Raw genomic sequence first — 12278 nt, forward strand, 5'->3', positions numbered from 1 at the left:
TGCCTAAACCTAAGACCCCCCTAGTGGTGCCTAAACCTAAGACCCCCCAGTTGGTGCCTAAACCTAAGACCCCCCTGTTGGTGCCTAAACCTAAGACCCCCTATGGATAATAATGTTTTACAGACATTAATAAATAAAAAATGTAAATAAAAAAATGTAATTAATTTTTTTGGGTGGATAATAATGTTTTAGAAATAGTGATTTAGTATCTTTATAAACGTTATTCGTCACGGGCTCATTTTGTAAAGTTAAATCATCACAAACATAGTTATAAATCCTTAAAAATCTCCGGGCGCCGTTTGTTAAAACGTTAATAATCTCCGGCGCCTTTTTTTCCCTGTTCGGCGCCCATTAAATGATATTTATAATGGGAGTGAATGGGGCGCCCTTTTTGTTCACTTGTCTCATGCGCCCAAATCTCCTGCTTCCGTGCTCTATAGGCAGTAGCAGTTAGGCCTGAGCTGCAGCCACTAGGGGGCGCTCTATAGGCAGTAATAATGTTAGGCCAGTGCTGCAGCCACTAGGGGGCGCTCTATAGGCTGTAATAATGTTAGGTCAGAGCTGCAGCCACTAGGACGTGCTCTATAGGCAGTAGCAGTGTTAGGCCAGAGCTGCAGCCACTAGGGGGCGCTTGATAGCAAGTAATAATGTTAGGCCGGAGCTGCAGCCACTAGGACATGCCCTATAGGCAGTAGCAGTGTTAGGGGTGTTTCCCAAGGACTCCTTACTGAATAACTGCTGGCTTAGGGCTCCTTCACATCTGAGCCCATTTTCTGCGGTTTAACGCAAAGTTAATACTCTTCATTAACCAAGGTAAAATGAGTCCATAGACTTTCATCTTACCTTTCACATCCGACGCTGCGTTTTGGTGCATCGCGGTTCGACGCACCCGGAAGCTTTTGATTGTCGGGAGCCGACGTTTTCCTGCTCGGCGTTTACCGCTGCTAATTGCGTCGCACCGCAACATCCTGGCAACACGCCGGAGGCCATAATGCGTGAAGGATAACGGCTCCTGCATGCGTTGTCAGATGTGAAAGATCCCTTACTCAGAGGAAGAGCCCTTAACCCGTACACTGTCCAGCCACTTGAACGACTTCTGTATCTGTGTTCCCCACTATTTAGCCCCATCTACACGATACAATTTTTTGTGCGATTCGTTCCGATCTAATTCAACTGATCTATTAAATCAGACATGTACGATCGGGATTTGATAGTGTGGTTGAATGTCATTGCAAAACAATGGCAAAGCGATCACACTACTGATCGAATCCCGATTGGACATGTCGGATTTAATCGATCAATCGAATTTGATCCGATCGAATTGCACAAAAAATTGTATTCGTGTAGATGGGGCTTTTGAGGTGCACTGTGTACAGCACTACATAATATGCTGGTGCTGTATAAAGGGTTAGTATTAATCTGTGCATGCACTGCTTCTTACTGCTGCATGCAAAGTCAAGTCCCAGCACTTGCAGTTGGAGTCCCTGCAGAAAGCTGTGCAGTTCTGTATGGAATCTCCTAAGCCAGGGGTCTCAAACTCAATTTACCTGGGGGGCCGCAGGAGGAAAAGTCAGGATGAGGCTGGGCCGCATAAGGAATTTCACAATCGCGGCGCATCGCCGCCACGGCCCGCCCCTCTCACTCTTCCTTCACAGAGAGGGGCGGGAATAGGCGGTGATCCGTGCGGTGATTGACGTCAGGAGGGGATGAGCTGAGGCTGAAAGCTATGCCCCTTCCAGGAAATGCTGGCGGAATGCCCCCAGGCGATTTGGGGGCTCTGCAGCCCTCGTTTAGCGGCGGGGATGAGGCGGATTACTTGGGAGCACTGAAGCGAACTATAAGGAAGCTTTTGCCGGCGAGGGCCACAAAATATTGTATCGAGGGCCGCAAATGGTCCGCGGGCCGCGAGTTTGAGACCCCTGTCCTAAGCTATCTGCAGAATATGAGGCTGGGTCCTGGTGATATGAAAGGTAAAGTTATCCAGCTGTGACAATTCCCTGCAGCTATACATATGTTTATCCACTAGATGGCGATCTTAGCATGAGAATATTATGTGTTTTTACTATACAGTTCATTATGAATACCATATCTGTCCCTGAAGGGGCCTGATCTGCACAGCACTGTCTGGAGGTCATGTTTCAGGGGATCACAGTTCACGTGTCGGCGTGGTGTTTGGTTTGGGAAAAACACGAATAATGCTGTTTGGGGGAGAATTGGGGTGCTCAGTCTTATTATGCCATTTTGTGTCACCACAATATTCACAGAAAAATGCTCTCAACTTAGTGTGCAAATACTATATTCATATAAACTACCGCAAACTGTGACGAAAGGCACTATCATCTGGCCAAACAGGAGAAAAAGCAACCAATAATCTATTTGTATCTGTGCATAGAGTAATCACAGAGGTGTAAAGGTATGGTGATTAGAGATGTGGCGAACATCTCCAAATCCCTGGGGTTTTTACTACTTCCGGGTTGCACTGACCCGGAGTAGTACGCCTGCGCTGCCTGACGGAGCGCGTCCTAGATCGCGCTCCTGTTGCCAGGCACTTTCTGCGCATGTGCGTAACGTCATGAACGACGTCACGCTCATGCACATAGAGCCCCAGAGGTGTTCGCTGGGCGAACAGTTCGCCGCATCTCTAATGGCGATATAATCTATGTGTATCTGTGCATAGAGTAATCTCTGAGGTTTTAAGGGGCCCATACACTGGTTGATTTCAGCCATCGATCGATCAATTCTATAGAATCGATCGATCAGAAATTGATTCTATCAAATTCCCCATTTGATTGATTTGCAGCTGATTTCGATTGATTTCAATCAACTTGATCTATCTGACAGAATGGAAAATCTAGGTCGATATGCTGCTGGCAGCAAATTGATGGCCCATAGAGTTGCATTGGATCTATTGGTCCCGTAATGCATTTAGATCGATTTCCAATAGATTTCATCCTGAAATCTATTGGAAATCTGTTCCTAATGTGTGGCACACATCAGATAGATTCCTGCCAAATTGGACTTGACAGGCATCTACCAGAAATCTATCTGATGGTCGAATCTGCTGCAAATCTATATGTGTATGGCCACCTTAAGGCTATGGTCAGGGCCGGCCTGCTCATGAGGCGGGGTGAAACATTTGCCTCAGGTAGCAGATCTGGGGGGGCAGCACCCGCCTGTCCATGCGCTGGGGGCCGCGCGCCGAGCTGGAGGGTTAGCGGGCAGAAAAGGGGTATTGGGCCTAGCGGCGGGGAGGGGGGTCGGACCCCCCCTCCCTCGCCTGAGTCCCCCGATCTGCGCTCCCCTCCAGCGTTAAGTACAAGCCTGCATATGATGAAGAGGCAACGGGCGGGGGAATCACTCACCTCTTCCGCGTTCCATCGTGCGCTCCACTGACGTCACTTCCTGCAAGGCCGTCCACTTACAATGCAGTGGGCGGCGTTGCAGGAAGTGACGTCAGTGGAGCACGTGATGGAACGCGGAAGAGGTGAGTGATTCTCCCGCCCGTTGCCTCTTCATCATATGCATAATGCAGGCTTGTACTTAACGCTGGAGGGGAGCGCTGATCGGGGGACCCAGGCAAGGGAGGGGGGGTCCGACCCCCCTCCCCGCCGCTAGGCCCAATACCCCCTTTCTACCCGCTACCCCTCCAGCTCGGCGCCCCCCCCCACGGCTGGGGGGGGGGGGGCGGCGATTTTTTCAAATTTTGCCTCAGGAGGCAAAAAGTCTAGGGCCGGCCCTGGCTATGGTGATATAATCTATTTGTATTTGTACACAGAGTAATCTCAGAGGTGTAAGGCTATGGTGATATAATATTGTATCTATGCATAGAGTCATCTCAGAGGTGTAAAGGTGCGTACACACGCACTACTACAGAGAATGATGGGTCCGTCAGAACGACTGCCCAGCGGGAGGGTCTGACGGACCCATCATTCTCTGTAGTAGTGCGTGTGTACGCACCTTAAGGTTATGGTGATATAATCTAATTGTATCTATGCATAGAGTAATCTCAGAGGTATAAGGCTATGGTGATATACATACAGTCCAGACAAATAAAAGGACTCTAACCATCCACCCAGGCCCACCATCAGGGGGGACACCTAACACTAGAGTGTGACCCCCACCTCCCGATCCAGCCACTGTTACTCACTGAGCCTCTGTCCAGCGGTATTCTCTAATCGGTCCTCAGCTGTGCCTGCCCCTAGTAATCAGTCCTCTGCTGGGGCTGTCCCCTCTAATCAGTCCTCAGCTAAACCTGCCCCCTCTAATCAGTTCTCAGCTGGGCCTGCTCCCTCTAATCAGTCCTCAGCTGGGCCTGCCCCCTCTAATCAGTCCTCAGCTGGTCCTGCCCCCTCTAATCAGTCCTCAGCTTAGCCTGCCCTCTCTAATCAGCCCTCAACTGAGCCTGCACCCTCTAATCAGTCCTCAGCTGAGCCTGCACCCTCTAATCAGTCCTCAACTAGGTCTCCCCCCTCTAATTAGTTCTCAGATAAACCTACACCTTCTACTCAGTCCTCAGCTGAGCCTGCCCCATTTAATCAGTCCTCAGCTGAGCCTGCCCCCTGTAATTAGTCCTCAGCAGAGCCTGCCCTCTCTAATCAATCCTCAGCTGAGCCTACACCCTCTAATCAGTCCTCAGCTGAGCCTGCCCCCTCCATTCAGTCCTCAGCTAAGCCTGTCCCCGCCAGGAAAAAAGCGCGATATAAATGTTATTTGTCTTGTCTCTTGTCTTGTCTAATCAGACCTCAGCTGAGCCTCCACCCTCTAACCAGTCCTAAGCTGAGCCTACACCCTCTAATCAGTCCTCAACTGAGCCTGTTCCCTCTAATCAATCCTCAGCTGAGTCTGTACCCTCTAATCAGTCCTCAGCTAAGCCTGCCCCCTGTATTCAGTCCTCAGCTAAGCCTGCCCCCTGTATTCACTCCTCAGCTAAGCCTGTCCCCTCTAATCAGACCTCAGCTGAGCCTCCACCCTCTAATCAGTCCTAAGCTGAGCCTACACCCTCTAATCAGTCCTCAACTGAGCCTGTTCCCTATAATCAGTCCTCAGCTGAGCCTGTACCCCCAAATCATTCATCATTGATCCTGCCCCATCTGATTAGTCCTCAGCTGCGCCTGCACCCTCTAATCAGTCCTCAGATGAGCATCCACCCTCTAATCAGTTCTCAGCTGAGCCTACATCCTCCAATAAGTCCTCAGCTGAGCCTGCCCCTTCTAATCACTCCTCAGTTAAGCCTACACCCTTTAATCAGTCCTCAGCTGAGTCTGCCCCTTCAAATCAGTCCCCAGCTGAGCTTGTCCCCTCTAATCAGTCCTTGGCTTAGCCTGCCCCTTCTAATCAGTCCTCAGCTGAGCCTACACCCTTTAATCAGTCTTCAGCTAAGCCTCCACCCTCTAATCAGTCCTTAGCTAAACCTGCCCCCTCTATACAGTCCTCAGCTGAGCCTGCCCCTTCTAATCAGTCCTCAGCTGAGCCTGCCCCTTCTAATCAGTCCTCAGCTCAGCCTGCCCCCTCTAATCAGTCCTCAGCTCAGCCTGCCCCCTCTAATCAGTCCTCAGCTCAGCCTTCCCCCTCTAATCAGTCCTCAGCTCAGCCTGCCCCCTCTAATCAGTCCTCAGTTGAGCCTGCCCCCACTAATCAGTCCTCAGCTAAACCTGCCCCCTCTATAAAGTCCTCAGCTGAGCCTGCCCCCACTAATCAGTCCTCAGCTGAGCTTGCCCCTTCTAATCAGTCCTCAGCTGGGCCTACCCCTGCTAATCAGTCCTCAGCTGAGCCTGCCCCGCTAATCAGTCCTTGGCTGAGCCTGCCTCGCTAATCAGTCCACAGCTGAGCCTACACCCTCTAATCAGTCCTCAGCTGAGCCTGCCCATCAGTCCTCAGCTAGGCCTGCCCCCTTTAATCAGTCCTCAGCTGGGCCTGCCCCCTTTAATCAGTCCTCAGCTGAGCCTAACCCTTCTAATAAATCCTCAGCTGAGCCTGCCCCCTCTAATCAGTCCTTATCTGGGCCTTTCCCTTCTAACCAGTCCTCAGCTGAGCCTGTCCTGCTAATTGGTCCTCAGCTGAGCCTACACCCTCTAATCAGTCCTCAGCTAGGCCTCCCCCCTCTAATCAGTCCTCAGTTAAACCTACACCCTCTACTCAGTCCTCAGCTGAGCCTCACCCCTCGAATCAGTTCTCAGCTGAGCCTCCACCCTCTAATCAGTCCTCAGCTGAGCCTACACCAGGGGTCTCAAACTCGCGGCCCGCGGGCCATTTGCGGCCCTCGATACAATATTTTGTGGCCCGCGCTGGCAAAAGCTTCCTTATAGTTCGCTTCAGTACTCCCAAGTAATCCGCCGCATCCCCGCCGCTAAACGAGGGCTGCAGAGCCCCCAAATAGCCCGAGGGGCAATCCGTCGGCATTTCCTGGAAGGGGCAGAGCTTTCAGCTTCAGCTCTGCCCCCCCTGACGTCAATCGCGGCGCATCGCCACCTCTGCCCGCCCCTCTCACTCTTCCTTCACAGAGAGAGCTGCTGATTGACTTTTTTTTGTGAAATCCCTTATGCGGCCCAGCCTCATCCTGACTTTGCCTCCTGCGGCCCCCAGGTAAATTGAGTTTGAGACCCCTGGCCTACACCCTTTAATCAGTCCTCAACTGAGCCTGCCCCTTCTAATCAGTCCTCAGCTGTACCTGCCCCCTCTAATCAGTCCTCAGCTGAGCCTGCGCCACTAATAAGTCCTCAGCTAAACTTGCCCCCTCTAATCAGTCCTCACCTAAACTCGCCCCTTCTAGTCAGTCCTCACCTAAACTTGCCCCCTCTAATCAGTCCCCAGCTGAGCCAACCCCTCTAATCAGTCCTCAGCTGAGCCTGCCCCCTCTTATCAGTCTCCAGCTGAGCCTGCCCCCTTTTATTAGTCTTTAGCTGAGCCTGCACACTCTAATCGGTATTTGTACTCTGTAAAGTGCTGCAGAAGATGTCAGTGCTATATAAATACATAATAATAATATGGTAGGACATTAGCCTATGACTATGGTAGGATTAGATAGTGAGCTTCTCTGAGGACCGTCAGTGACATGACTATGTACTCTGTAAAGTGCTGCAGAAGATGTCAGCGAATTCCAGTAATTTGATGAAAAATTTCCTCTGCAGCGCTATAGCCTTGATTATGGTCTATGGCTTCGCCTGATTCAGGTGCCACATGGTGCTGTGCAGGTGCCCAGATGACCCAAAGATGTCAGTGCTATATAAATGCATAATAATAATATGGTAGGACATTGCACTATGGTAGGATTAGACTGTGAGCTTCTCTGAAGACAGTCAGTGACATGACTATGTACTCTGTACAGTGCTGCAGAAGATGTCAGTGCTATATAAATACATAATAATATGGTAGGACATTAGACTATGACCATGGTAGGATTAGATTGTGAGCTCCTCTGAGGACAGTCCGTGACATGACTATGTACTCTGTAAAGTGCTGTAGAGTTAATCTCCGAAACAGCGTCTGTCACTGTCCCTGGGCTTTATCTTTTATGCTATAAAGAGCTTAAATACATCTTCGTGGTGCTGCTAATCTCTACTCTTCATGCTCTGTAAAGTGCTGCAGAAGATGTCAGTGCTGTATAAATACATAATAATGGTGGCTGGATAGTGTACTGGTTAAGGGCTCTGCCTTTGACATGGGAGACCAGGGTTCGAATCCTGGCTAGGTCAAGTACCTATTCAGTAAGGAGTTCAAGGCAAGACTCCCTAACACTGCAGGGTGGCCTCCTGAGCGCGTCCTAGTGGCTGCAGCTCTTGAGCGCTTTGAGTCCGACAGGAGAAAAGCGCTATACAAATGTTCGGATTATTATCGGATTATAATAATAATATGTTAGGACATTAGACTATGACTATGGTAGGATTAGATTGTGATCTCCTCTCAGACAACAGAGTAACCAAGCAGCCCAGGGTGACCCAAACCACTAGGAATGTATAAGGCGATAATAATATGGTAGGAAATCACACTATGACTATGGTAGGGATTAGATTGTAAGCCCCTCTGAGGACAGTCAGTGACATGACTTTGTACTCTTTACAGTGCTGCAAAAGATGTTAGTGCTATATAAATGCATAATAATAATATGGTAGGACATTAGACTATGATAGTGGTAGGATTAGATTGTGAGCTTCTCTGAGGACCGTCAGTGACATGACTATGTACTCTGTAAAGTGCTGCAGAAGAAGTCAGCGAATTCCAGTAATTTGATGAAAAATGTCCACTGCACCGCTATAGCCTTGATTATAATCTATGGCTTCGCCCAATTCAGGTGCCAGGTGGTGCTGTGCAGGTGCCCAGATGACCCACACGCAGTAGCAGACGCCACTGGGGCTGCCCGCAAATCACAAAACTCAATAGGATTTTCAGTGTGATTTTTTTATTGCGATTGTGGTTTGCAAGAGAGAAATGCAGGATGTTTGTGATCACGCAATCAGATTGGATGCACAGAAAAATGTTCCAGCGACAGGGAACACACTTGCCTTTCAGTTTTCCGCGCGTTTTTCTGCATACTTTTTTTGCACACCAAGGGCTTGATTAATGAAAGCGTGATAACTGCTATCACAGCAGTTATCACGCTATCTGACACGCGCAAAGATTTTTACTTCGAGTGATAAGTGAAGGTTTGTGTGCGATCACGTGCGCGTTTCACGTGAAACACGCACCTGATTGCGCGCAAACCTTCGCTTATCACGTGAAGTAACGATGTGCGCATGAAAACCTTTGCGTGTGGCAGATAGCGTGATAACTGCAGTGATAGAAGTTATCATGCTTTAGTGAGTAAAGCCCCAAGTGTGTTGCTATTCAGGAAAATGTGCACATTTTTTCACAGCAGCTGATGTAATTGATAGAGAAAACTGCCAAATTGTGCAGTCATCATGCAGAATGTCAGTTTTTTTTCTGTGCGCGAAAAACACAGTAAGGGCTTGATTCCCTAAACCATGATAACTCAAATATTACACCTTATCAAATATCATACCTTATGAAAAGATATCACATGTTATCAAAGTTAACACGCCTTATCAGAGTAGCATAGCGAGTGCTACGAACGTATGCCTGCTAATTGGCAATGGCACTCGTTCTGCCCTGTGCCCCTGCGGGTTCCTAGAGCTCGCTATGCTACTCTTATAAGGCGTGTTAACTTTGATAAGGTGTGATATCTTTGATAAGGTGTGATATATTTTCATAAGGTGTGATATCTTTGATAAGATGTGATATTTGAGTTATCACGGTTTAGTGAATCAAGCCCACAGTGTAAACTAGCACATTGATTGAAATGAGTTCTCGCAGAAAACGTGCACAATAATCTGCAGATGTGTTTGCATTTTGCATGTGATTGGAAACGGATCGTAAAACGCAGCAAATCGTGTGTAGCATAAAACAGCCCTGAGTGACGGCCAGGGACACAATCCCCCCCACCCCCCCTTTCTCACCGTCCCCTCCCCCGGCTCCTTGCCATTAAAGGAGCCGCGCTGCTTCTGCCAACTAATTAAAGGGCAAACGCTGGGCTGACCTTCAGGTGTGGCGAGGGATTCTGGGGAGGGAGGGCCGATAGTCAGAGCGAGGAGAAGGAGGGCTGTGTGTATCAAAGGCTCTGTGATGTGATGGGAGGATGCTGATGCTGCTAGACTGCTCAGCCTCCTCTCCTGTCTCCGGCTGTCATGGCGACTGCCAGCAATGTTACTCCTACTAATTGCAGCTGGTGGCCCATCTCTGCTATAGACAATGATGCCGGCAGCACAGAGGAGAGCCAGGAGCATCCTGAAGCCTCCAGCCCGGCTCCCAGGTCCAAGGACAAGCTGGTTCTCTACCACTGGACCCAGTCCTTCAGCTCCCAGAAGGTGAGGCCATGCATGGGGGGGTGGGGGGACGCTGCACCGTACATTGCATGCAATACCACCGAGCCCAGTGCAGGCTGCAGAGACACCCAGGCGGGGGAGAGTGAGGTCATGCATGGGGGGTGGGGGGGGGACGCTGCACCGTACATTGCATGCAAGACCAGCGAGCCCAGTGCAGGCTGCAGAGACACCCAGGCGGGGGGAGTGTGAGGCCATGCCAGGGGGGGACGCTGCACCGTACAATGCATGCAAGACCAGCGAGCCCAGTGCAGGCTGCAGAGACACCCAGGCGGGGGGAGTGTGTGTCCATGCATGGTGGGACGCTGCACCGTACAATGCATGTAAGACCAGCGAGCCCAGTGCAGGCTACAGAGACACCCAGGCGGGGGGAGTGTGAGGCCATGCCAGGCAGGGACGCTGCACCGTACAATGCATGTAAGACCAGCGAGCCCAGTGCAGGCTGCAGAGACACCCAGGCGGGGGGAGTGTGAGGCCATGCATGGTGGGACGCTGCACCGTACAATGCATGAAAGACCAGCGAGCCCAGTGCAGGCTGCAGAGACACCCAGGCCGGGGGAGTGTGAGGCCATGCCAGGGGGGGGACGCTGCACCGTACAATGCATGCAAGACCAGCGAGCCCAGTGCAGGCTGCAGAGACACCCAGGCGGGGGGAGTGTGAGGCCATGCCAGGGGGGGACGCTGCACCGTACAATGCATGCAAGACCACCGGGCAGAGCCGGATTTGTACTCTTTACCGCCCTAGGCCACTGTCACCAGCCTCCCCCCTTCAGAATAGGTAGAGAGATGACCCCCTTCCCTCTAGTATAGGTAGCCAGATGACTCCCTTAATCCCTCCTTTTCCCACACAACCCTTTCAGTATAGGTAGCCAGCTCACCTTCACATCACAGCAGCCATCAGTGTCATTCATTTCTCCACTCGTCTCCAGAGCAGAAACTTCCTCTTCCTTTCCATCTCCAATGCTGCCCAAGTGCATAGCCGCCTGCCACAATGCAAACATGCACAGAGAGCAAGGTGGCTGCTGCAAAGGCGGCTAGTAGCAGAGTACCGCGGTCAGGCACTAGTCTGATGTCCCTTCATTGCAGCATTTGAAAGCATACAAATGCTGCACCAATTTAGCCTGCTGCTTTGGTGCCCTTGCTCCTGTGGTGCCCTAGGCCATGGCCTAGGCGGCCTTGGCCTAAATCCGGCCCTGCTTCCGGGCTCAGTGCAGGCTGCAGAGACACCCAGGTGGGGGGAGTGTGAGGCCATACATGGTGGGACGCTGCACCGCACAATACATGCAAGACCAGCGAGCCCAGTACAGGCTGCAGAGACACCCAGGCGGGGGGAGTGTGAGGCCTTGCCAGGGGGGGACGCTGTACCGTACAATGCATGCAAGACCTCCGGGCCCAGTGCAGGCTGCAGAGACACCCAGGCGGGTGGAGTGTGAGGCCATGCCAGGGGGGGACGCTGCACCGTACAATGCATGCAAGACCAGCGAGCCCAGTGCAGGCTTCAGAGACACCCAGGCGGGGGGAGTGTGAGGCCATGCCAGGGGGGACGCTGCACCGTACAATGCATGCAAGACCAGCGAGCCCAGTGCAGGCTGCAGAGACAGCCAGGCGGGGGGAGTGTGATGCCATGCCAGGGGGGGACGCTGCACCGTACAATGCATGCAAGACCAGCGAGCCCAGTGCAGGCTGCAGAGACACCCAGGCGGGGGGAGTGTGATGCCATGCCAGGGGGGGGGGCGCTGCACCGCACAATACATGCAAGACCAGCGAGCCCAGTGCAGGCTTCAGAGACACCCAGGCGGGGGGAGTGTGAGGCCTTGCCAGGGGGGGGACGCTGCACCGTACAATGCATGCAAGACCTCCGGGCCCAGTGCAGGCTGCAGAGACACCCAGGCGGGTGGAGTGTGAGGCCATGCCAGGGGGGGGACGCTGCACCGTACAATGCATGCAAGACCAGCGAGCCCAGTGCAGGCTGCAGAGACAGCCAGGCGGGGGGAGTGTGATGCCATGCCAGGGGGGGATGCTGCACCGTTCAATGCATGCAAGACCACCGGGCCCAGTGCAGGATGCAGAGACACCCAGGCGGGGGGAGTGTGAGGCCATGTCAGGCAGGGACGCTGCAGCGTACAATGCATGCAAGACCACCGGGCCCAGTGCAGGTTGCAGAGACACCTAGGCGGGGGGAGTGTGAGGCCATGCATGGTGGGACGCTGCACCGTACAATGCATGCAAGTCCAGCGAGCCCAGTGCAGGCTTCAGAGACACCCAGGCGGGGGGAGTGTGAGGCCATGCCAGGGGGGACGCTGCACCGTACAATGCATGCAAGACCAGCGAGCCCAGTGCAGGCTGCAGAGACAGCCAGGCGGGGGGAGTGTGATGCCATGCCAGGGGGGGACGCTGCACCGTACA

The 12278-nt window shown here is 52.2% G+C and overlaps 1 protein-coding gene across 2 annotated transcripts in view; it reads left to right on the forward strand.

The window, feature by feature from the left end:
- Positions 1-9478: 9478 nt before the first annotated feature.
- GDAP1L1 (ganglioside induced differentiation associated protein 1 like 1) overlaps positions 9479-12278 on the forward strand; it is a 52623-nt gene continuing 49823 nt past the window's right edge. The window contains exon 1 of one of the 2 annotated variants that reach the window (XM_068262622.1): positions 9479-9535. Coding sequence is in view for 1 of the 2 variants with exons in the window: in XM_068262621.1 (XP_068118722.1) it covers positions 9678-9857 (180 nt within the window). In the remaining variant the exon portion in view is untranslated. Of the gene's footprint in view, positions 9536-9589; positions 9858-12278 lie in introns of those variants that run through there. The other variant, XM_068262621.1, reaches the window with a different exon arrangement.

This window comes from Hyperolius riggenbachi, chromosome 12 (genome assembly GCF_040937935.1).
Source record: "Hyperolius riggenbachi isolate aHypRig1 chromosome 12, aHypRig1.pri, whole genome shotgun sequence".
Lineage (NCBI taxonomy): Eukaryota > Metazoa > Chordata > Amphibia > Anura > Hyperoliidae > Hyperolius > Hyperolius riggenbachi.